This window comes from Bactrocera dorsalis, chromosome 2 (assembly GCF_023373825.1).
Source record: "Bactrocera dorsalis isolate Fly_Bdor chromosome 2, ASM2337382v1, whole genome shotgun sequence".
In the NCBI taxonomy this organism is placed as follows: domain Eukaryota; kingdom Metazoa; phylum Arthropoda; class Insecta; order Diptera; family Tephritidae; genus Bactrocera; species Bactrocera dorsalis.
In genome coordinates this window covers 90,236,564-90,259,992 of record NC_064304.1, presented here as the reverse complement: position 1 = coordinate 90,259,992, position 23,429 = coordinate 90,236,564, and the positions used below count along the sequence as shown (strand labels likewise).

The window sequence follows — 23,429 nt, the reverse complement described above, 5'->3', positions numbered from 1 at the left end:
ATGGCAGAAGCGCGCAGTGTAGGAGGCCTGGTCAAGTGGCTATAAGCAAAATTGTTTAGTTACATTTACATTTTTGTTGTAAAATGCACAAGTTTTGGTAATATTTAGTAGAACAGTAATACAATAAATTGAGCGTTGTGCACAGCTGATGCAAACCACCGTAAATGAAAGCAATTTGTGGCCTACTTTAGGGCGTACGCAGTTATGGAAATATAGCAAGTTTAGTTTTAGTTGTGTAAAATATTTTTAGCAAGATTTTTTTAATGCAAAATGTTACGTTAAAACAACAACTTTGTGACGCACATACACGCACTTAGCACTTAAAAGCTTTGCTCTTATGTTTATTATATTAGTGGTAGCACTTTTGGTTAAGTATACGCAGAAATTCAGCAAAACTCCATTTCAAGTTAGCACTAAAATTTTCACTCACTACAAACACTAAAGCATCCACACATCCACAAACCGTTGTTAGATTGGCACAGATACACCGCTCAATCAATTTAGCAATTGTATTTCAGTAATCTAGTTTTTACTTGAGGTATGCTTAAGCTAATTTAGAATTATTTTAAATTAGTGCATAAAGTTTTTATAAAAAAATTGTATGTATATGAAAACACCAAGACACTAAGCAGCGCAAAAATCGTAGTCAAATTTGCTTTACAGCCACTGGGCAACTGTCTAGTTTTGCGTTTTCATTGCTGTTACTTCGCGTCCCTTGCTTACGCTGCTGACTCGTCGTGTGTGTTGTGCACTCCTGCCCTGCCAATAAAGAAGCCAGCCACTGCTGGTGTACACAACTCACTACTCTCTTCTGCGGCTGTTAGCGTCTACACACGCAACCCTCTCGTTCGTGTCGCCCGGTTTACCTGGCAGGATGCCTGCCTGCGCTCCCACTCAATATAATGCGAACAATTTCGAATATAATGGCTAAAACGGAATCGAAAAAACGTGCCTTCCATGTCCGCATTGCGAAGCCGGACATTAGCGAATAATGCTGAATCGGCATTGTTTGCGGGTTTGCCGACTGTTGCTGCGCGTGACTGTTGCTTTTGTGCACTTTCAAGGCAGGAAAAAAGAAAATTAAAATGGAAAGGACAGGAGCGGGGTGAAATTGGTTGTGTGGTGCACAGAGTTGTCACTATTTCATTGGCTTTTAAACAAATCGTTCAATTAGCTTAGGTCCGCTTTGCTTTCAATTGATAAAAGAATTTTTGTTTTTTGACCGGATAAATATTATCAATTTTACTTCTTTACTGGCTCTAGTACTTCATCGCAGTGCCATCATTTTTTGCTTTATCTTATCGAAAATCTTCTTATAGTATAATACAGAAGTAAAGCAAGTTGATACCGAACATAGCTCTTTGAAAGTGTTTTCATCTATCGGATGACTTTTAAAGGTGTGCGCCTTGCTTCACTTATTACGAAGTATCTTAATATATGTATATCAACGAAAGGCTAAAACACTCTGCCAAAAATGATTGCTCTCTCAATTTTGTTACAGTGGAAAAAAGTTAATTTCGTGGTATTCAAAGTCTAAGAGAGTCTAAGTCCATGATCGCCACCTGCAACGTTTCTGGTTTATATATGAGGATGAAACTCAGTTGGACTCTCCGCAGCAAGATTGTGCATCGATTACAATCAGTGGAGAAAATATAACTAATGCTTGCTTCTAAGCCTCAATTAGAGTTTGTGATTAAAACCGCAGGGATGAAAAAGAAGTGGCTGAGGCACTTGTGAACAAATTTTGAAGGCTTGAGTTATCCAAAAAAAAAAGTTATCAAATCATACACAAGTTAAACCGTTTGTTGCAATCCAATCACTATTTAATATTTTAAAATAATGCAAGTTATTTCGAAATCAATGGAAAATGGCAATCTTGTAAAAAAAAAATAGCGAAAAACACAAACACTCCCTTATCCTTCTTTGAAACTTTGTCGGCTTTTTACTTTGTTCTTTGTGTACGCGCTCTTTGTGTTACTTTTTACACACGGCTTGCTGTCGCAAAATTATGTCTCTTACTCACAATTTACAAATATTAACACGCTTTACATATATATATATGTATATACTTGTATATATACATATATATCTATAGAGTGTATTGTTGATAAAAAATCCAAAAAATCTCAAAGGTTCATGCACCCAAAACGAGCAAGAAGCAGTGAGTTTTGGCGACAATGTGCGCATGCACAAACAGGTTGCTGCTGCTCTCTTTTCACGCTTTTCACGCTTTTTCCTTTTTGGCTCTTCTGCTGCCTCATACAATTCCTTGCTGTATGCTCCTTAGCGTCGCGTCCATCACAGGTGCCATCTTTTTGCAGAGCCATTTGTTATTGCCTCAGGACAATTTCATTACAGACACTCCTATTCTACTCTTATCAAACATACTTACACGCATTTACACACTTACATAAATAGTTCAAAGTCCCACGGCGGTTGTCTGTTGTAAGGAAATTGAAAAACGTCCATTGTGGCGTCACCAATGCAACGACATATACATATGTACGTGTATGTATGGTATATTGTCAATCGCGAGCAAAACAAAAATTTGGCAAAAGCGGCGTTAAAGAAAGAACTATGCCGAGGGTACTTGCCAAAAAGTTATTGAGAGTACGGTGGCTCCAACTGTCGGAAGGAACCGCCACCCTACTTATTGTGTAACTTGTCACGTGTCACATGAAAGCAAGACGACTGTTTGATAACGAGGCTATTGAGGCGACAGTTTGGCTGGTGAGTGAACGAAAAGTACAACACACTTACAAAACTTGGAATAATAATTGTATTTTATGTTATTGAAATTGGGCAACTATTGTTATAAAGCATTAGTGCTTTGTTAGATAATATCTAGTTATTATCAAGATTCTTTGAATGTACAGTTTGATAACGGGACTGCCAAAGTGACAGTTTGCCTCAAGAATTATGGTAATAGCCAAAGGCAGTCAGCAAAATTTTCAATTCGAAAGAACATGTTTCTCTAAAAGTTTGAACGATTTCAATGGTTTTCTTCCTAATGTGATAAGTGTAAGGATTAATATAACATGATATTATAAAGATTCTATCTGAAGGTATTTGCATTTCATTTGGTTATTAAAAGAATGATCCAAAATCACAAATTCAGCTTCACTAGCCTCAGATGTTCCGGCATTAGAGAGATAGAAAGAGATAGGCACGCTTTAATTAAAAAAAAATTGTGAAAAAAATCGTTCGTACAAGCGATAATTTGGGCAGAATTGCTATGGAACTTTGTGCTGAACCCTGTGGCCTTTTATTGACCACTGATACACTCAGAACATGCCACTGTTTCATAAAATCGTTCCAAAATATCTAACCATATCATCATCTAGCTCTTAAATTCTGAATAATCTGTTCATTATAAAGGAAAAATCTTGATATACATATACTATATTATTAATATTATGTCGGTAAAAAAGTCAAGTAAAAAATCCAAAAGCAATGAATGAAATCAACATAGCCTTTGCCCTAGACATAGAGGGCGCTTTCAATAACATAGAACTAAATGCGATAATTAATTCTCTGGCACATGGTGGCATAGATGACACTGTGGGCAAATGGATATTATCGATGCTTGAGAATAGAAAGATTATAGCTTCAAACGGCGCTGCAACACAAACAAGTTATGTGAGTAGAGGGACGCCTCAAGAAGGGGTCCTCTCTCCGCTTCTATGGGTTGTAGCGCTGAACGAAATACTATTCCAACTAAACGGTGGAGGAGTGAAAGCAGTAGCATATGCAGACGATATAGTGTTGTTGGTATCAGACATGTTTCCTTCAACAGTCAGCGAGATTATGGAAAGAGCACTACGAAGGTTAAACCTATGGGCTAAGAACAATGGACTAGGAGCTAACCCGAATAAAACAGAATTGATGTTATTCACAAGCAGAACCAAAATCCCTCAGTTTCAACTTCCGGTATTAAACGGTACAACTCTCACTCTACTTCCCACAGCTAAATACTTGGCGGTGGAGATTTACAACAAACTGTCCTGGAAAATAAATACAGAAAAAAGAATAAATAAAGCATACATGGCCTACTATACTTGCAAGAGAATCGTCATCAAGAATTGGGGCCTCAAACCTAATATAATTATGAGGATGTATACGGTTGTCATAAGTCCTATACTTACATATGGAGCTCTGGTATGGTGGCCAGCGCTAAACAAACAATACAATATTAGAAAATTAAATGTAACACAAAGAGCAGCATGTACGGGTATTACTGGTACAATCAGGCCATGTCCGACTGACGCGCTCAATGTGGCCCTACATCAACTAACCATGCACATATTTATTCACAAAACAGCAGCTTTTGCGGCTATAAGAATAAAAGAATTGGGTGGTTGGAATCAGCAGAGCTACGGGCATAGTGTAACCCTAAAAGCGCACCATTAATAAATCTGACTACATTCTCCCAAAGCTGGATTTCAATAGTCACTTCCACGTGAGGATACCATCTAGACGAGAATGGAGAGGAGGTTCAATAGAAGAGGAGGATACCATCTCAGTCTATACCGACGGGTCCAATATAAACTGCGGAGTAGGCACGGGGGTATTCTCCGCTGGTCTAGGCATATCTCTCTCTATACGCCTATCGAACTCAGCTAGCACTGGGCATAGAAAAAGCCTGCGAAGTTCGATTGGAAAAACACGAGAATATACATAAAGCAACTATATTTACGGATAGTCAGGCGGCGCTCCTGGCCTCGTCTTCGCCCATGACAAATTCCAGTATAGTCCACAACTGCAAGAAAGCACTAAGCTCAATAAAAGACAAGTTCCAACTAGACTTGATCTGGGTTCCCGGTCACAGGAACATTTTCGGTAACGAAAAAGCAGACAAGTTGGCGAAGGTAGGAGCTTTCCTTAACGAATTCGAGGCGGAGCTAATACCAAGCCGGCTAGGTTCGATCAAAGGAGAGATTAATAGACAATTTCAACAAGTTGCAAATAACAGATGGAAAAACATTACAAAATGCATCATAACTAAACAATAATGGCCAACATAAGACGGGAAAAGAACCAACGACTTACTAAATAGTTCAAGGAAAATTATCTACGGAGTAACAGCTACCACAACAGGACACTGGTAATTTGGGGAACATGCGTCCAAAATGGGTATGCTCTACAACAACATCTGCCGAGGCTGTGGAATAGCAGGGAACAACGAAACAATTTTCCACTTTATCTGTGAATGCCCAGCTCTAGCAGAGATCCGACACAAAACACTTGGAATCCATCAAGCACCAACCTTGAATGGATTTCTAATAAAGCATATCAGACATAAGTAGCTTCATCGAAACCTCAAAGTGGCTTGAGAGAGAAGATGAAACGTGACAGATACAGAAGGTTCTACGAACAGTGCTGCACTCCTACCTACCTACCGCGATAAAAAAGATTAATTCTCTGCACACAAATTTAGCACAATTCGTGATTGAATGCCAAGGGTACGCTGCTATGGTTTCCTATGCAAGTGGGCTTACGATTACGCATTAAATTCGCAATGCAATATTAAAATATCTTCAAAGTAATTTGCACCAATTAGCGTCTTATCGACCTTTTCATACCCTTCTAGTATTTTTACTGTCCTAAAATCTATTTTCGTGCATTTTGTTCACAAATTTTTCTAATTCTACAACACAGCATGCATGCGTGTATTGTTAGCAGAGACTATGAATGGTTTCCAACGGGTAACTTTTAATTAAGGCAAAAATAACAATACATGTGCGTTATATAATACTTTTAGAAATTTTGTCTAAACGTACGTCAACTCTCGCCCTTCTTTAAGGCTCCAAATATTCATTGCCTGTGCTTTGTTATATAGTATATAATAAATATAGGTATGTATATACGTAAGTGCATACTAAATTGTAGCTTACCTGAAGTTTCTTTAAAAAATTTTTTAGAAACAGTTTTCGAGTGAGCGATTTTTAAGGCGAAGCTTTTAGGGGAGTTTTTATAAGCTTGGCTATTTTTGTTTGTTATCAAACAATTTGTTCATGAATTCTTGGCCAGAAAAAATATTATAACATTACCCTAGCCTACATATTTGCCATACAATGTTACGTTTGACTTTTTGTAAGAATAAAGAGAACCTTAAAAGGCTCATATAAAGCCTTCAAAAGTGGATAGTTGAAAATAATCGACTTTCAGAAGTCTTGGGACAATTGGTAGATATGCTGGCATAAATGCATAACATCGATTACGGACTATTTGAAGGCGAGAGATTTATGTAGACAAATGAAAAAACATTTTTAATGAAAATTACCGTTTTTTCGTAAACACTGCGCGTATTATGTAGCTTGGAAGCTTGTAATTAAAAATCTTCTTCAAACTGATTTACATGGAATTGTGCCTCATTTTATTATCGTTACTTTTTAATTTTACATATACAAATTATTTTAGTACAAAAACAAAATTTCCGTTTTCTTGGCTATAGTCTAGCTTCACAGCACAGCACTAGTCCACATCCAGCGTCATGCCTATGGTGCCAATCGCTCGTAGACCCAACCGTCTTCACCTTTATGTGTCAACTTGCCATCGACTTCCTGAAATTAAAACATACTCTTTTCAGATATGCTTGAATATAATTATTTTGAGAAAGTGGTGAAAGCAAATATAAGTTATTACAATGCACTCTAAAGTAGTTTTTTAATCTTTATATATTTAAGAAGAGTTCGTCTGGTCAGAACAAGGGCAAATGTTCCGAAACTAAAAATACACTCTTTCCCTTTTCTTCTGCTAAAAATATGGTGAAAATGAAAGTAATATCAATGATCAAAGATCAATATGATCGTAATATCAATAGTAAATTAAACACCTGACAATCCCCACTTAGCCAATCTACGCGATATTTAATCATACTGAAACCATTGTTTTCCAAAAGTTTTAACTAGATAATTCTATATTAGGACTGTATAGCATTTGTCATAATTTTAAATTGCAGTTTTTTCATAGCAGAGTGTAAAATCCACACAATGTTCATTAGCATTTAGTCACTATCTTCGAGCTTATATCATACATTAGCATTCTCTGCTAAAACCTTACCATCTCAATTTCCGGTCCACGGCGGAATTGTATGCGATCGTGTAAGCGATCGGTTTGTCCCTGCCAAAATTCAATGGTATGCGGTCGTATTAGATAACCACCCCAATTGGGCAGTGGCACTTCGCCATCTGAACCCAATTTGTTTTTGATTTCCTTCTCGATTTCATCCAAATGCTGACGGGATGGTATACGCGAACTTTGTTCGCTAGCCAAGGCACCAATTTGAGAGGCACGCGGACGTTGATGAAAATAAGTGAGTGAATCTTCTTTGGATATCTTCTCAGCCACGCCCTCAATACGTATCTGACGGCGTAGTGGCAGCCAATAAAGTGTCATAGCCACGTTTGGATTACCGTCAATGTCTTGAGCCTTATGACTGCCATAGTTGGTGAAAAAACGAAAGCCTTCGTCGGTGACATCTTTTAGTAACACAAAGCGATTAGAGGGCTTGCCGTCTCTATAGATAAATCAATATGTGAATGTATGTAACTAATAGAATCTGAAAAATATTAAAGTTTGTTACTTATTTACTGTTGCTAAGCAAGCGGCATTTGGTTCGAGCAGCTCCTCGGTTTTCACCGCCTCTTCTAGCCACTCGCGGAATAGCTTTATGGGTTGCTTCACTTTAATATTTTCTTCTAGAAAAACTTCTTTCTTCTCACGGTATTTCAGGCGAAGCGCTGTAAGATATTTAATTTTTTCAGTTAGAATGATATTTTTTGCGCATATAATAATGAATACCTGATAAGTTTACTGACGTTGACATTTTACGCACACTTAGTAACTGTTGCAGTCGCACTAATCGGTTGAAAACGTAGAAAAGGTGATTGTAAGGTTAATTGTTGTATAAATTTACAGCGGAGTTTAGCTGTCTTGCGGCAGATAACACTTACTTTTGTTTATTTTATTTTTTCTGTTTTATTACCTACTGAGTGTGTGTGGATTGACTGCTTTTTCGGTTGTTTGCTGTGTAATTGTTTACTAGTGTAATTGCGTTTATCAATTCCATTCTGTGCTCCAGCTGTTTTTGACAGTTCCATTTTGTGCTTTCATTTCAAATGTGACACACACAGCTGACGTCAAAAGTTAAGCTCTTAACTAGAGAGCTTTTTTGAAAACTTTATTTGCCGTATAGTTGAATACACTGTGCGAATTAAAAGGTAAATTTTTTTAGATTAAATTCTTAACATAAACAGATAGCTAACAGGGACATGTTAAATGTCGATGTTAATGCATTTAACAGACACTGTTAAGAAAACTTTAAGTATACTTGTATTTTAAGAGCATAAATCCGATTATTATATGAAATAAGAACTGTTTATTCGGAAATTACGAGTAGTTTTTGATTTACAGTATTTACAGTTAATGCGCAGTATCTCGATTTAACTCAACATAGTCAGTTTTAACAGAAGCGTGGATTTATAAGCTTGCAAACCTCTTTAACAACGTCACCTTACATTCATGTGCTGGTTCAAACATTTTTTTTGTGAAGTAGTTGCAGGAATATAACGAATTTTTTCATGGAAACATATTGGTAGAAGATGCCAGTATTAAATTCGTTGCGCTATTGTAAATATATCATAATATTTATTAATGGAAACGGACTTCAATTGTGAAAATGATCTCAAAGAAAAAACTAGTTTTGTAAAAATGTGTGCATTTGAGGATAGTAATATCTTATATACATACATACATATTTTAAGAGGGTCAGGCTGCGTACCAATTTAACTTTTAAACGCTTCTTTTGACTAATGTTAAAAAAATTGTTATAGAAAACTATTAAGAGTAAAAAAAAGAAAAAAGTAATGCATTTTCAGATTAGAAAATATGGGCTCAAAAATAGCTAGAAGCTGTAATTAACGAAAAATATTGTCAAATAAGATATAAAACCATAATAATACATATAGAAAACACCTTTAAAAAATATTTTTTTTTTTTGAAAATTTATAAGTTCTTTGTATACAACATTTCTATAAAAATAAGTAACATGTACAAACTCTTCGGCAAAATTTCAAATGAAAACTCAAAAATGTATTTTTTGCTTGATGCATTGACAGCTACTCTCTCTTTAAATCTAAGTACTTTTATTTTGAAATAACATACATACATTGCCTATTCCTTCTTTATTTCTTTTGGATACTAATTTTGGGAAGTTACCAACCCTAACCGAAAGTGATGTAAACAATACTGGATGTAAACAAAACACAACAGTGTACAGAAGAAACGAAAAAGGAGAGAGAGAGAGAGAGCGTGCGAGAGCAAATGTAAAGAGCGCAGGCAAAATAGAGGCAAAAAACAAAATGCGGTACAAGGATAATGATGACGATGTGCCAGGCTGTCAAATCAAATAAGCATTTTTACTCATAAACGGCTGTTGGACATACGAGCGTGCGGAACGTGTTTTAAAGCAAAGCAATTTCAAAGTGGCGCTGTGGCAGACAACAAAAAATAGGCAAAATTAGTGAAATACCTAAGTGTGTGCGCACAGGCAAAAATATACCGTGAAAATATGTATCACTTAAGGCGAATAAAATGGATGTTATGCTAAAATTAGCAATAAATTTGATTAAAGTGCTCTAAAGTAACGGAAAAGCAAAACGCAAATTATATAAACACACTTCAGTCGAATTTTTAGCTAGATATACACATTATAAAATTTAATAAAAAATTGGAATACATATGTACAAGGAAATGTATATGTGATTAGTATAGTACAAGCAGTTCACATTTAAGTATAATTTATGCGCATGTATCTCTGCTGTGTGCGATATGCATAAATCTGTGTATACAGTGCATGTACGAGTATAATGAGACAGGCTAGGCGTATGAGTAACCTAAAAATCCAACTGAATCACGCGACGAAGTAATACCACACACTTAAAAAAAGTGAGATTTTAATGAAGCAGTGGAAAATTTAAACAACAGAGTGATTTGCAGTGCGTTTTGACATACTCACACAGATTTTGCAACAACACACAAAGCAAAAAAAGTACTTATAGTATTTAAACAAATAAGCTCACGCAAATACAATTCATTTTGACATACAACACACGCACACACAAATATATATTGCAGAGAAAAGTTCAAATTGCTTAAATTGGTGAATAATATAGTTATATGCCCATTGAGTGCCTTATATCCTTTGATAATAATCCTCAAGGTGTTTACTATGCTGGGCAGGAGCTTTCCGGCATTGTTGACCTCAGCGTCGACGCAACAAAGCGCATTAAAGGTAAGCAACAGTAACTCTTATATGTAAAATAATGATACAGAAACTGATATACATATATATATAAATGTGTATGTGTAAATATGCGTCCATAACGGGCACGCCGCGCATTTAAAGCGCTTTTTCCTGTTTTTAATATTGTAAATTAGATTAAAGTTGCAGATAAGAATTCCTATACACAGGCGCATATCTGCACCCGCTGCACAGGGCACACATGTACGTCAATGCTGTTAGTATAAATATTTTATAACTCAGTTAGAGACACACAGGGGACAATTATTAATTCATGCTCATTTCTATTCATATTCATCTAAGCAACATACTGATATATGTATGTATGTCTATAAATATATATGCATGTGTGTTGACGCTGTCGCCGATGTAATCGCTTCTGGCATTCCTTTCGTGTTGTGTCGCGCCATGTTGCTCGCCTTTCTGCCAACAACTATTGCTTGGCGCTACATAAAGGACCTGACCCAGCTCAAGCTGAGGATGCGTTCAGTTGCTTGCATTTGCATTTTGTTGCTGGCGAAGCGCAAGGCAATTACGTCATTAATTTTAGTTTTCATGTGAAATGTGTGGGAGTTGGTAAATGGTCATTGGCCCTAATTTACATTCGTATATACATACACACGTATGTACGGTTGTTGAAGTGAGGCGCACACCCATATATGAATATGAGCTTGCAGAATTATGACCGTAATTAAATGGAGAAATAGCGACTACATTTGAAACTAAAGACAATATTATATTTAGTTTATATATACCTATATATCAAATGATTGAAAGTCTGGTGGGTGCATTTGGGGCTTAAGCAATTATTTAGTGCCATTAGCACTGCATGCGGATCACAACGTGTCCCTTAAGGGAAGCTACAGCGATATATTCAATAGATATAAAAGTGACCTACTTTTAACACAGAAAGAAAACGATCTTTCGCCGCAAAATCATTAACTGATGGATTGAGCTTTATGAAATTGTTCCTGTTTATTTTGTAGACACTAGCAAAGAGGTTGGTGTATTCTTTTTAAGATTAGGGAACGGTTGTTTTCTGCTGGCAATCTGAGGCTACCCTCATAATATTTTATTATGATTTCGTTGTAAAAAAGTAACAACGATTTAGTTATATTTTCAGTATAATAAATAACATGGGGGAGCAACCTTCCAATAGAACCGTCAGAAGCCTTCATCTGCCTCTGTAATATACATAAATAAATTTGTTGCTTTTTCTCTATTAGAGTTGCATAGATTTTAAACAAAAATACAAGTATATTTCAGAGCTTCAATAGTGTTCAGGTTTACCACAAACGTCGCTTAAAGCCGAAAATAAACATTTTGTCACTCTTATAATGATTTTATAAATGTTAGATAGAGAATTACCTTAGATTAAAGGCACCATCTAACATTTTTGGCAGTTCAAGGTTTATTCTAGGGGTTCCCATATACTACCTAGTTTATTTCAGGTCTGGTCGCGAGTGAAATGCTGCCACATATATGGCTCTTATTTGCATATTGCAAGTTGGTTTGAAAAATTTACGGAGATCTTGAGAGCCTTAAATTATACCATTTTCTGTATAAAAATTGGCAATAGTTGATTTTATGTTTTTAAATTAGTTGTGATTTGCCAGCTTTGGCATCATAATACAGTTATAAAACACCTTCATTATTTATTATGCATCGTTGGTGATATAAATATATATATATATATATCGACATATTGCTGGATTCTACTTTACCATCAGCAATAGGTTCTCGAACATTACCTCACATTAAACTGTTGGTATGAGAATTAGCAAAAGAAAATAATATTCTTACAATGCCAGTCTTAATTCGGCAGTGACAGTTAGATTAGACCTACTGAACTCTATATCCAAGAAGTATATACTTATATATAAGTGTTTTTATACACGAAAGAAAAATAATGAAATATTTTACGCCTTCACTATTCACCAAGGGTTCTTGTTTGCATAATTCCAAAACTGTTGAAATACAGCAGGGGCTTGGCATATTATCACAAATAACCGCAATTTTTCTGTATTTACAAATACCATGTGCATCAGCAGACAGCCTCAACATAGTATATTCTTAGATTTAGTGTGTGAAGATGACGACACAATATTGTCGCGACATTTGCCATTACACAATTGCACATACTCGTACATACTTATATATATACGAGGGATATACTTTAGTGAAAACTAATAACTTGTTCGTTGTTTGTACATGCTTAAAATTCATTTGTTTGCAGTAATTGTAGTTTTGTGAAAATGGTTGTGTACATTCCATGGAAATATAGCACCATTATATACTTATATTTATATTATATATATGCGTTATGAAGCTTTAAATATAAAGGGCGATCCATTTGGCCAATTTATACAATGATTTTCATTAATACACAATTTAAAGTAACTAATTTTTTTCCTCTTATAAACTTCATATTCGTGCAACCCACCGAAATTCTGAACTAATATGAAAATTTACAAAGTTTGCCGAGCAATACTCGAATAATTTAAAAGTAAACAAAATTGAAAGTTTAATGTAGAAAATTTTAGAAAAACACACTCCAAATTATTTTATGAGCATTACCACCTGTTTGAGCAGTTTAATTTTAGGAGAAGGGTTGCCACACTTTTAACTTTTTTTTTAATAAAAAAAAATTAATTTTTTTATATTATATAAAGAGGACTATGATTAAAGAAAATAATTTAATAATGAAAAAAATATTGTAAAATAGGCTGAGTTATATGGCTGATTTAGAGAGATGGCACCTGGACAGCTATACCTGTATGTCGTCTTTTGTGAAGCTATAGAAAAGAAGAACTCTTGTATTCGAACTTTTAAATAAGCAAAACGCTTAGTAGGCAATACAAATTTGCACAGGCGTTTAACTTTCATTCCCGCCATTCCTGTGCTGTGAAGGTATGTGCTCACATACGCGGGATAGTCAAGAAGGAGTGTTGAGTTATTTCCACCTCATTTTCTTGCATACGGCTTCTGAAGATGACATTTGGTAAGATTCCCAGCCTTACAGCAAGGACGTCAATAGGGCAATTGCCTGTTAAAATCTCCACAACTAAGGAGAGGCTTGCCTTACTGAGGGCAAAGAGATCATTAGATCTCTTGTGATCGATCTTGGGTCAGAAGGAATTTGCGATAGCACATGTATCGATGGTGGTCCAAGCACACAGGATGATACGAGAGCACCGACCCGCTTCCATTCTACTGATAGCGCTTCTAGTGCGCCTTTTCTTGCTAACTCATCAACTTTACAATTGCCTGCGAGTCCGCTGTGACCTAGCACTCATACCAGCCTTATCACAAAGACATTCGATGCCAGTGATAAAGAGTTTAGGCTCTCCTTTACCAAACCTGAACGCACTCTTAAAAGCAAGTTTGGCTATAAACTTAATAATAAAATTAATGAGTAACTTTCAGAACACCCTGTATAGAGGACATAAATAAAGAGAGACTGGATAGCTCATATATAAATACATACATATCAACGGTGTTCTGCTGGACAACGTTAATGTAATTAGTGTGCATGATAAATTCAATTTGTAAACTATTCTTGAAATTCGCTGCTACATTTTTGAAATAGTACGCTCAGTTTTATATCAAGCCTTGGTATCAAATGAATACCGTAAGGCAAGCTACTCAGACAGGTTGTCTACTTTGTTGGCATGAGTCAGTTGGCATGTTGATTGCCTAAATAGGCTGGCACGTGCCCAATATTTTCTGCCAAGAATATCAAAAAGGGATTAAAACTCTTCATTTCAAGCAGCAAATTGGAAATTTTGAAATGAATTTTGAAATCATAAAAATATTTTAGGAGTCGCAATTGGTTTGCCTGTTAGGAGTTATTCTGGCTCATATGAATTGAAGGCCGCTATATTTATTTCTAATTAGCACATTTCTGATTATTCCTCTATCTTCTATCGAGGCTGTAATCAATTGCATAAAGCTTAAGTCCCAGCAACCGACCATTAATATCTTCACTATATACGCTACAACATATTAAAGCCATACATTTGTAAATAATCTTATATTTTGCAATGCATTCCAGCAATACACATCACAGTTAGCGGCTATGCGAAGATACGCTGGATAAAAAAGGGTTATCCGCGCGATAGCGAGCGCGCTATGTGCCGCGCTTACCGCTCATATCTATCGTCGCGTTCATATGTGCTCGGATCGTGTGCGAGCAGTTCGTGTATGGACTGGTCGGCCGGCGATTACTCGTATACGTTTCACGTAATACTGCCAGATAATCTGCCCACTTCATTCGACGGCAAATATGGGCAGATACATTATGAGATTATCACCACAATTGATCGGCCAGCCCGATATCCTAAAGTCTTCAAGTTGCCATTTACGGTAATACAGCCGTTAGATTTGAATTTGGACACGATTTACAGGGTGAGTGGGCTTAAAAAAGCAGTATGGATAGTATTTCATTTAAATGTGCTTATAACCACTTATTTGATATATAGGTCCCCCTCGAAATCCTCGATCGCAAACGATTCTGGAGCTTTTGCTGTCCCACAGGACCGTTGACTGTGAAATTCTCCACACCCTATTGCGGCTACGCACCCGGCCAAAAAATTCATTTCGTCCTTTACATTAACAACGAATCGTCCATTGATATCACGGACTGTGAGGTCAAACTGAAGCAAGTAGTCAGCTACGAATCGCATGATCCACAGCATGAATACCGTTATGATAAACATCTCATCGCACGCAAACAATTCGGTAATGTTTTGCGTTGGAGTCGTAAAGTTTATCGCGGATATCTCAGTTTACCCTCCATACCGCCGTCATCGTTGAAAGTTGTATGCCCAATTAACATCACTTATCTAATCAAGATTATAATTAAGCCAACGGATTTCCATTGGAAGATGAAACTGAAAATACCGTTAACAATTGGTAGCATACCGATTATAGATAGCATGGCAGCAGCGGCTGGCTTGCCTAGTTTACTAGAAACCCAGTATGCCGTTAGACGTGGCTATTACAGTGGACGTAGACTGATGGGGCAAAGTGCAGACGAGAGCGCGGAACAGTCAGCAGTTGTGAATGGTGAAGAGGCTGCCGGTGAAGCACCGCAGGAGAGTAACGATACTGAAGCAGCGTCGAATGTTGGCCGAAGCGATATACCCACACTGCTTATAACCGATGGTGACAATCCGCCCGACTACAAACTCATGAGTGCGTTTAACTGAAACACATTTAATTGGGTGATATTCTTAAATTTTGCTCTCTTACAGTGCCGCCTTCGTATGAAGATGCCATGGCGTTAAGTGATAAATTCTGTGATGACAGCGAATATTTGCAAAATGTCAGCTTAAGTAGTATTGTTTCCAATGAAACGACCGAGTCGTTCAAGCCACGCTATCCCGTCTACTATGAGTACGAGACGCCAATCATACCGCCCGGTAGTGATGATTCTACCTCCGATATTTAGAATTGAACGATTGGAGTACAAAGCAAAAAAACTAATTTTCAGTTCAGGCCATAATTTTGAATAAAATTTACTTGGAATTTAATTTCTTAATGTTCTTTTGTATGTAGCGACTCGAATGCTCGAACTTAAGTATTGAGAATGTGGGAATGCGAAACTCTTTATTTAAATTTTCTAGCCAAATTTTAAATAATTTCTGCATAAATTTTTAGATATTTTAAGATATTTAGCTAGGTATTTTCCGAATAAAAAAGTATTGCGAAAATTTTTTAAATTTCTTATTTTCAAAAATACTTAAAAAAATTAATTGCACGTGAAAATAAAATAAATTAATAATTAATTATATAACTAATAATATATATGTATGTATAATTTTATGTAATTTTTTTACTTTAAGTACGTGTTTGTAGCCACTAAGTATCAAAATAATTGAAAATGCACTTCGTTCCTTGTTGTTTTTTTTTTTTGTTTTTTATAATCTAAGCTTCTGACACAATATCTGCCACCTGTGTTACGCCTGACTGCTTGTATGTGTGCCTGCCGAAAGTTGAAAATATAAAATATTAAGTAATCGAACAATCATAACGTAAATAGATACAATCATCAATATAGTCATAATCTGAAGCATAATTTGTTAATATAAATTCAATATATGTATTACTTGTTAGAACTTTATTAAAACAAATGCATATAAATACAAACTAATTAACAGTCATCCAGAATATATGTATTTAAACTAATTTTGAACTTCAATATGTAGTAGCTAAAGATATTGGAATTGAAGTTTCACTAACTGGCTTTTAAAGCATCCTTATATCAACCAATAACATAGAGAAGCAGCCCTTACAAATAATATTTAGCAACTAACTGAAAATATGCCTTTAAATGATGTCAGTTCAACAAATTGAAAAGCAAAAAAATTGTATTGTATTTTTTTGTGAAACATAAAAAAGTTTACTCAGCACTTAATATAGTCATAATACTAATCTTTATTATAAAGTATTTAATAAAAGAGCAAAACTATACCTTAATAAATTGAATGCCACTTAGGTACATATTTAGTAATCTTTGTACAACAAAACCGTGGCTAAACGAAAATTTCTGAAAATACGTAGTTCTAAGAGAACCATATATAATTCCTAGAGGGTATTTGACAGTTACGACCACTGGAGTCGGCTGTATTCGGCCTTATCCTTTCAACTTTTCTAACCCAATTGGTCTAGATTGCTTGATACAGATTTATAGGTGCTACAAACAACATCATTCTGTGGGCGTTACACTAAACTAACTCCGAAACTTTTGCTTTCTGCATACACAACTAGACACTTTTCTTTATTTTTATAACATGCGAAGAATACAAATATGTATGTACGGGACTGAAACTGGGTTAAAAACTAGTGATTAAAAAGGTTAAAGGTATTTTTGTTTCAGTTTAAGACGCATCGAAAATATATTTCGAATTGAAAAACAGAATTTTTATTTCATGTAGAAGATCAGATATTGAAATAAGTAGTTCAAAAATCAATTTTTGCGAAATTCATAATAAAGTGGCAACATTGACGCATGTAGTTGCATGCATATGAATTTATTTTATAATTTTGTTTAGGAGAAAATGTTTAAATTACGAGAAGAACAGCGTTTTAAGCTTGCACAATTTCATTATTTTCTTAGATATTATTTGACAATAAGCTAAGAACGTCTTAAATTCACTCATTTTTAGCTACTTATTTACGTCTTTAATATATAATTCCAATAAATTTATCAAAATTAATGTCTCACATTTCGAAATTACTCAAATAATAAATACTTAATATTAATGGTAGCGGTTTAAGAGACACAAGTACAACTTTTTGAATGTAAATGATTTTAGACTTCGTTTAAACTCACCAGCAATGTGTTTTGTTATCTATTTTTAGCACAAGTATTTTTTATTTAAAAATAATTAAGTATAGAAATTCATAAATAAATAAATGCTAATCTGTCTTTCGTCTTCCTTTACTCTCTCCGCATCACTCATCAAACACGTAAATAATCGCTCATCAACAACCTCGCCATGCGCAACACTCCAACTGTGCTTCCAATTGCAAAAAATCCTCGCTAACATTCCCACTGTCTCTGTCCCTCATGCGTCCACTGTATATACGAACGACAACTTCTACTTATACTACTCTAACGCTTCAAATAGAAACACTCTACGATGAGTCGCCCTCGCAACTGCGTATCGAGTTACAGTCTTCGGATTCGACCGATTCACCACATCAACCGCTTAGTGCCGCCAGTTTCAATGTATTTCGTAAGGAGAAGAAATAATGTAAATACTTATTAGATATATATAATAATATGTAAACCATATAAGCTTAACTAATGTAGTTAATATCGTGTAATATGCCTGCAGTGAAATTAATTACTAGTTCTAAACTAACTGATATATGGAATGAGTTGAAACTGAACCTATGAGTCGATTATTTTTTTTTTAACATTATTTTTTATATCACGTAGTCTTGAAAAATTATTTTCTTCTTTTTTACAACACGTGGTCTTAAAATATTGTTTTTTTCCTTTTCGGTCAGTTCTACCTAAGCCAGTTGTATAATCAAAATTTAAAGATTAGCTCATTAAAAGATTACTTTGGAAATTTATTAACAATATAATTTTTAGAAGTACTTGATTTTCAATTCAAAAAATATTTTTAGCATTTTTTTTTATACTGCTTGAGTTTATATAGAATATTACGATATTAAACTAATATATTTACGACATTACATTATTTCTTTTTCTGACTGGTTCATTTTGGTCCGAAATTTTTGATTGCAAAGCAATATATTATTTACCAGTTCCATTTAAAATTTGGTGGTTTGCTGAGTAGTTATATTTGAGCCAGAAGTAGCTCATGCTAAACTATATAGTATTTTCGTTATGAACTTGTACATATAGTTTGATACTTCACTGCAGGAAATTTACGATTTTTATCACACTTTTACTTGTATATTTTTATTTATACATACGAAAACCGATCTTGTTTCATTATGGTCCTTTTCAATACCAAATTTTGTCTCTTAAAGTGGCAAAGTGGAATTTGACGAATTTTAGTCGAAAATGCATAGATAATTTCTTATACATACATATGCATATATTTTAATAGTAATAATGCTTACACACTTCACTTGTACTTAAACAATTAAGATATAATATCAACTCTGTGCCAGCAACAACATGTAATCGTACGAACACGCGCACATTCATAGAAAAACACACTGTAAAAGCTTTAGTACTCATAAAATAGTTTAATATAGTTAAATAGCTATTTAGATAACTGAAAAATATTAAAACAAATAAAGATTAACAAATATACAAATACTTTATAAGCAGCGGTACTAGTTTGAGGGCACTTTAATTCCTTAAGTAGCAGACTTTTAGCCGTCTACCCGTCACAACAAGTCGTTGGCTATAGATATGAATACAACTATCGAGAGAAAAATCCTTTTTTTGTGAAGTCTGGAATTTATCTTAGGCAAATGTAAAAATGTAATCGTTTTTATTTTCGATCCACGACTTTGCAGCGAAGCAGTTAAAAATAAATTTGGAGAAACTTCGCGCTAAACTGAATCAAATTTTCTTCTCACAACTAGCCTGTGAGTAGAAAAATCTTCTATGTGTGAAGTAACTGCCAATGCAATTGGTGGTGCAAATCATTGAAATTTTCCCAATACAATTTCAATTCATAACAATTCTAATTTACAATGCCGAAAACTTTAGTTGTTTTAAACTTGAGTTGCTTTAAGCTCAACTCAAGTGAGCTTGTAGGGACGAATTTCTTTCACAACTGTGAGGTAGTTATTTGTTTGGATTAAGTGTTTGATCTTGCTCCTAAATGATTTAGCTACGATTTTTACTTTTTTCTGCTCCAAATTCAGCGTACTTTGTACGACACCCACACAACTTTATACCCGTTAAAGCAAAAGTAGCTCTACCTTATATGACAGGCGCTTGGTTATTCACAAATAAACAGCAAATGTTTGTGACCAGTTCCATTCCTCTATAATTTCGTTCAATCGTGAACATAACACCATTCCAGGACTTTACATTGAGCCACGGTGGACGCTGTTCACGATAATGTAATAGCAAATAAATATAACTGCGTAACGTTTAAAATCAAAATTTGCATTAGAGAAATAAATTATTTATAAAATATTGATATTGTGTAAGCACGCATATTTTGTATGAAAAGCGTGAAACTTGAAATCAATTACGTGAATTAATTAACAGCAAAACTAATAGCGCACAGTAAACCTTATAAACCACATAAACGTCTTCGATGTGTAGCCCATAAATACTCGGTGTGAATACGATTAAATTTTTATTAGCAACGTTGTAGGCGGTTTCCTCATTATCCGAGCAAATAGATATATTGCGGTTTAGATAGCGTAAGGCATAATTAAGTATTTTAATGTAAGCTCATCTCAGCATTGCTATCATCTTGGCAATATATATAAATGTTTCACCCATTATCGACCAGCATGAAAGCAACTCGCTGGAGTAAAATTGGTTGACAAAAACTCAAAATAACTTTCTATAAAAAGTTAACAAACTTTTACTACTGCAAATGATTTTTATTTTGTGAAAGTAAAATTTACATTTAATTGTTATTAAGTAAATATTTTAGAGTTGTAAAATATATAAACAAACTCCAAAATTATTCCGAACCAATTGTCAAAAACTCTTTTGTAAATGCTTAAAATATAACACATTGAACTCGTCATCATTTTTTGTCGATCGTCTCAAATTGTCTCTACAGCAACCCAACACCAAATATAAGAAAATTTAGCAAAAATATTTATCTATATTACTATGTATATTATACTTTTAGGCTAAATATTATTTTCAAATTTACAAATCAATATATCGAATAAGTTTTTAAAATTAAGCAATTCCTAAAAAATATATTTAAATATAAATACATACTTATCGCTTAGGTAACAGATACAAGCCTATATATATAAATAAAGTTTGAAGCATACAACAAACACTTTCCCAAAAAGTCTCCCTAATTATTTATATAGTACCATATATGTTATTTATTAAGCCTTTAAATGTGCGTTTTCACACTTTTTTCCTCAAATAAAATTTGAAATTTATTAAAATGAATAAAGAAAGTGTTTATTTCGCAGCTGAAATTGCAAGGATTTGAAATCGGAGCTTTATACTAGTTAAAAATAGTTTGTTCTGAATTACTGTTATTTTTATTTAAGAAAAAAGCATTGTAGTAAACTTTTGAAATACATAATATATATATATTGGGTAGTCGAAAAAGTTCTTTCGTATTTCTAATTAAACTTCCACTTATTTTTTTATATGTATGTATAATAAACTTTAATGAACCAAATAGGCACCACTTTGGTTGACTACCATTTGCCATTTTTCCGTTAGAGACATTACTCCATGAGTGTAAAACTTTTCTTGTTTCTCGGCGAAAAACTGCGACAAGTAATTTTCACAGGCTTCCCTTGAAGCCAGCTTTACTCCTTCAAGGCAGTTCTGCATTGACCGAAACAAATGGTGGTCCGATGGTGCAAGGACAGGGTTATATGGTAGAGGCATCAAAACTTCCCAACCAAGCTCTCCCTGTTTTTTGCCGAGTCATCAAATATGTGTGTGGTTTAGCGTTGTCCTGATGGAAGATGAAGCGCTTTCTGTTGATCAGTTCTGGCCATTTTGTTCGATTGTTTGCTTCAATGTCATCAGTTGTTGACAGTAAAATGTAGAACCAATCGTTCCGGCAGGCTGGAGCAGTACACACAGTAAATGATTCCTTTCCAAACCCACCAAACACTCAGCATAACCTTTCTAGGCGTCAATCCTGTCTTTGCGACCATTTGTTGAGCTTCACCATGCTTGGACCATGATCTTTTACGCACATTATTGTCGTATTTGATCCACTTTTCGTCGCCATCACGTCACCATGCTTGGACCATGATCTCTTACGCACATTATTGTCGTATTTGATCTACTTTTCGTCTCCTGTTACCATTCGCTTCAGAAATGCTTCGATTTCGTTTCGTTTCAGCAAAGAATCACAGATGTTAATTCAGTACATTAAATTTTTCACAGATAATTCATGTGATATCTAAACATCAAACAAATTTTACAGCCAGTCTTCTTAAAATGTTTCAAACCTGTTTGATGATGAGTGCTAAGTTCCATAGCGGTGTCATGGCTGCTTATGTGAGGGTCCTGGTCAATCTTTTCATAATTTCATCGACTTTTTCAACGATAGGTCGGACAGAGCGTGATGCATCTTTCACATCGAAATTTCCAAAACGGTAGCCAGCGAACCACTGTAGTGCTACACGAATTGATCCAGCATCGTCTCTGTAAACTTCACAAACTTCGTTGGCGGCCTGCGTGGCATTCTTCCCTTTTTTGTACAAATTTTTCTAAATCTAGCGAATTTCTTCATTATTTCACTCATTTTAGAACAGCTGTAACTTTTTTTCAACTTCTCCGAATTTAACTTTTTTTGGGTAAGTGATGCTTAGAATCTCACCTTTTCAACACCATATACGAAAAGACTTTTTCGGCTACCCAATATAATTATTAAAGCAAAAGTTGTTAGGACCCATACCGATCTAAGCAAAAACAAAAGTTAAGTAATAAAGAAATACATTTTAGCTGGCGGGATTATCACAAAGATATGAAGCGTAACTGATAAATGATTTTATGAACAGGAAAGCTAAAAAAACTAAATACATGACTATAAGTGCGGATAGATTCATAAGATCGAAAGGGGTCGGATATGAAGGAAGGCTTTAAGCAAATTAGTGGAAATAGGTCGTTCATTAGTTAGCAATTTAGTATTTGTTATTTAGAGGCAGAAAGAACATATGTATATGAGTGCATAGAGAACACAAAGCGTGATCCAGCCAACAGCAACATTTTCGAAATTACTTTATTACAAGACAATGTATTTTTGATAAAAAAAAAATATGGTTCAGAGGTGCCTAAAAGTTGTGGAGATTCACTTTCTGCACTCAACTAAAGTTCGACAGGTAAGAATCACATCTAGTGCATACATACAATATATCTAACTAACCTTTGTATACATCCAGACTTTGCTGCCGCTTACCATTTATAAATATTGTTTATATTTGCAGTGCATTTGTTGTTATACAAAATTGTATTTTGGTTAGAATTTGCCAAGCAGTCTTCACATTATGTTAGAAACACGTTTCTACGTAAATCAGTTCAAACCATATGCATATATACGTATATATATATATTTATATCAATATATATGCTTGAGTGTTTGTTTACATATCGTTAACTGACTTCAAATCAAAGCTCTTTGCTTCCGAAAGATAATGTCATAATAAATGGATACCAATAAGTTTATTTGTACACAGCGCCATAAACAAATAGCAGCGCAGCTATACATACATATATATAGATATATATATACGTATATATACATAAACAGTAAACAATTAGTTGCACAGCTGTTTTTCATCCTATGTACTCGAGTTGACTCAATTGCATATTTCCTGCAGCAGTTTCTAGCGGTCATGCCAAGCTGTTGGCCGCCACCTGCATGCCGCCGCTCGTTCCAACAACAATCGCCAAGCGCGGATCAAAACCCGATATAGTGCTCGTCTAGCAGCACCAACGATAATCGTAACATCA

The 23,429-nt window shown here is 34.8% G+C and overlaps 2 protein-coding genes across 3 annotated transcripts; one reads left to right on the top strand and one right to left on the bottom strand.

Annotated features, from left to right (window-relative positions):
- Window positions 1–6,349: 6,349 nt before the first annotated feature.
- On the bottom strand, window positions 6,350–8,117 carry LOC105230296 (pyridoxine/pyridoxamine 5'-phosphate oxidase). 2 transcript variants are annotated; one of them, XM_011210994.4, is made up of 5 exons: window positions 7,988–8,117; window positions 7,804–7,860; window positions 7,586–7,742; window positions 7,063–7,519; window positions 6,350–6,563 (listed from the first exon to the last, which is right to left on the bottom strand). In XM_011210994.4, exons 1-5 carry the CDS (start codon window positions 8,100–8,102, stop codon window positions 6,498–6,500), a joined length of 852 nt encoding a protein of 283 aa, XP_011209296.2. In that variant the 5' UTR covers window positions 8,103–8,117; the 3' UTR covers window positions 6,350–6,497. The 2 variants fall into 2 exon arrangements, with proteins under 2 accessions (XP_011209296.2, XP_011209298.2); XM_011210996.4 differs by having other exon boundaries at window positions 7,956–8,056.
- A 451-nt stretch (window positions 8,118–8,568) lies between these two features.
- LOC105230297 (arrestin domain-containing protein 17) lies at window positions 8,569–19,248 on the top strand. Its single transcript, XM_011210997.4, has 6 exons — window positions 8,569–8,631; window positions 9,216–10,294; window positions 14,358–14,710; window positions 14,785–15,499; window positions 15,559–15,726; window positions 17,938–19,248. The coding sequence occupies exons 2-6, from the start codon at window positions 10,180–10,182 to the stop codon at window positions 18,060–18,062; spliced, it is 1,476 nt and encodes a 491-aa protein (XP_011209299.2). The 5' UTR covers window positions 8,569–8,631; window positions 9,216–10,179; the 3' UTR covers window positions 18,063–19,248.
- The last annotated feature ends 4,181 nt before the right edge of the window (window positions 19,249–23,429 follow it).

What these genes read in the sequence shown, in the direction of transcription:
- LOC105230297 (XM_011210997.4), top strand. Translation starts at nt 10,180, where the DNA reads ATGCCCATTGAGTGCCTTATATCCTTTGATAATAATCCTCAAGGTGTT. An exon ending in ATTTGGACACGATTTACAGG is followed by an intron (nt 14,711 to 14,784) that starts GTGAGTGGGCTT and finishes TTTGATATATAG; the next exon opens with GTCCCCCTCGAAATCCTCGA. An exon ending in GACGCCAATCATACCGCCCG is followed by an intron (nt 15,727 to 17,937) that starts GTAGTGATGATT and finishes CGCTTCAAATAG; the next exon opens with AAACACTCTACGATGAGTCG.
- LOC105230296 (XM_011210994.4), bottom strand. Translation starts at nt 8,102, where the DNA reads ATGGAACTGTCAAAAACAGCTGGAGCACAGAATGGAATTGATAAACGC. An exon ending in TGCTTAGCAACAGTAAATAA is followed by an intron (nt 7,520 to 7,585) that starts GTAACAAACTTT and finishes ATTTATCTATAG; the next exon opens with AGACGGCAAGCCCTCTAATC. An exon ending in GTGGACCGGAAATTGAGATG is followed by an intron (nt 6,564 to 7,062) that starts GTAAGGTTTTAG and finishes TTTTAATTTCAG; the next exon opens with GAAGTCGATGGCAAGTTGAC.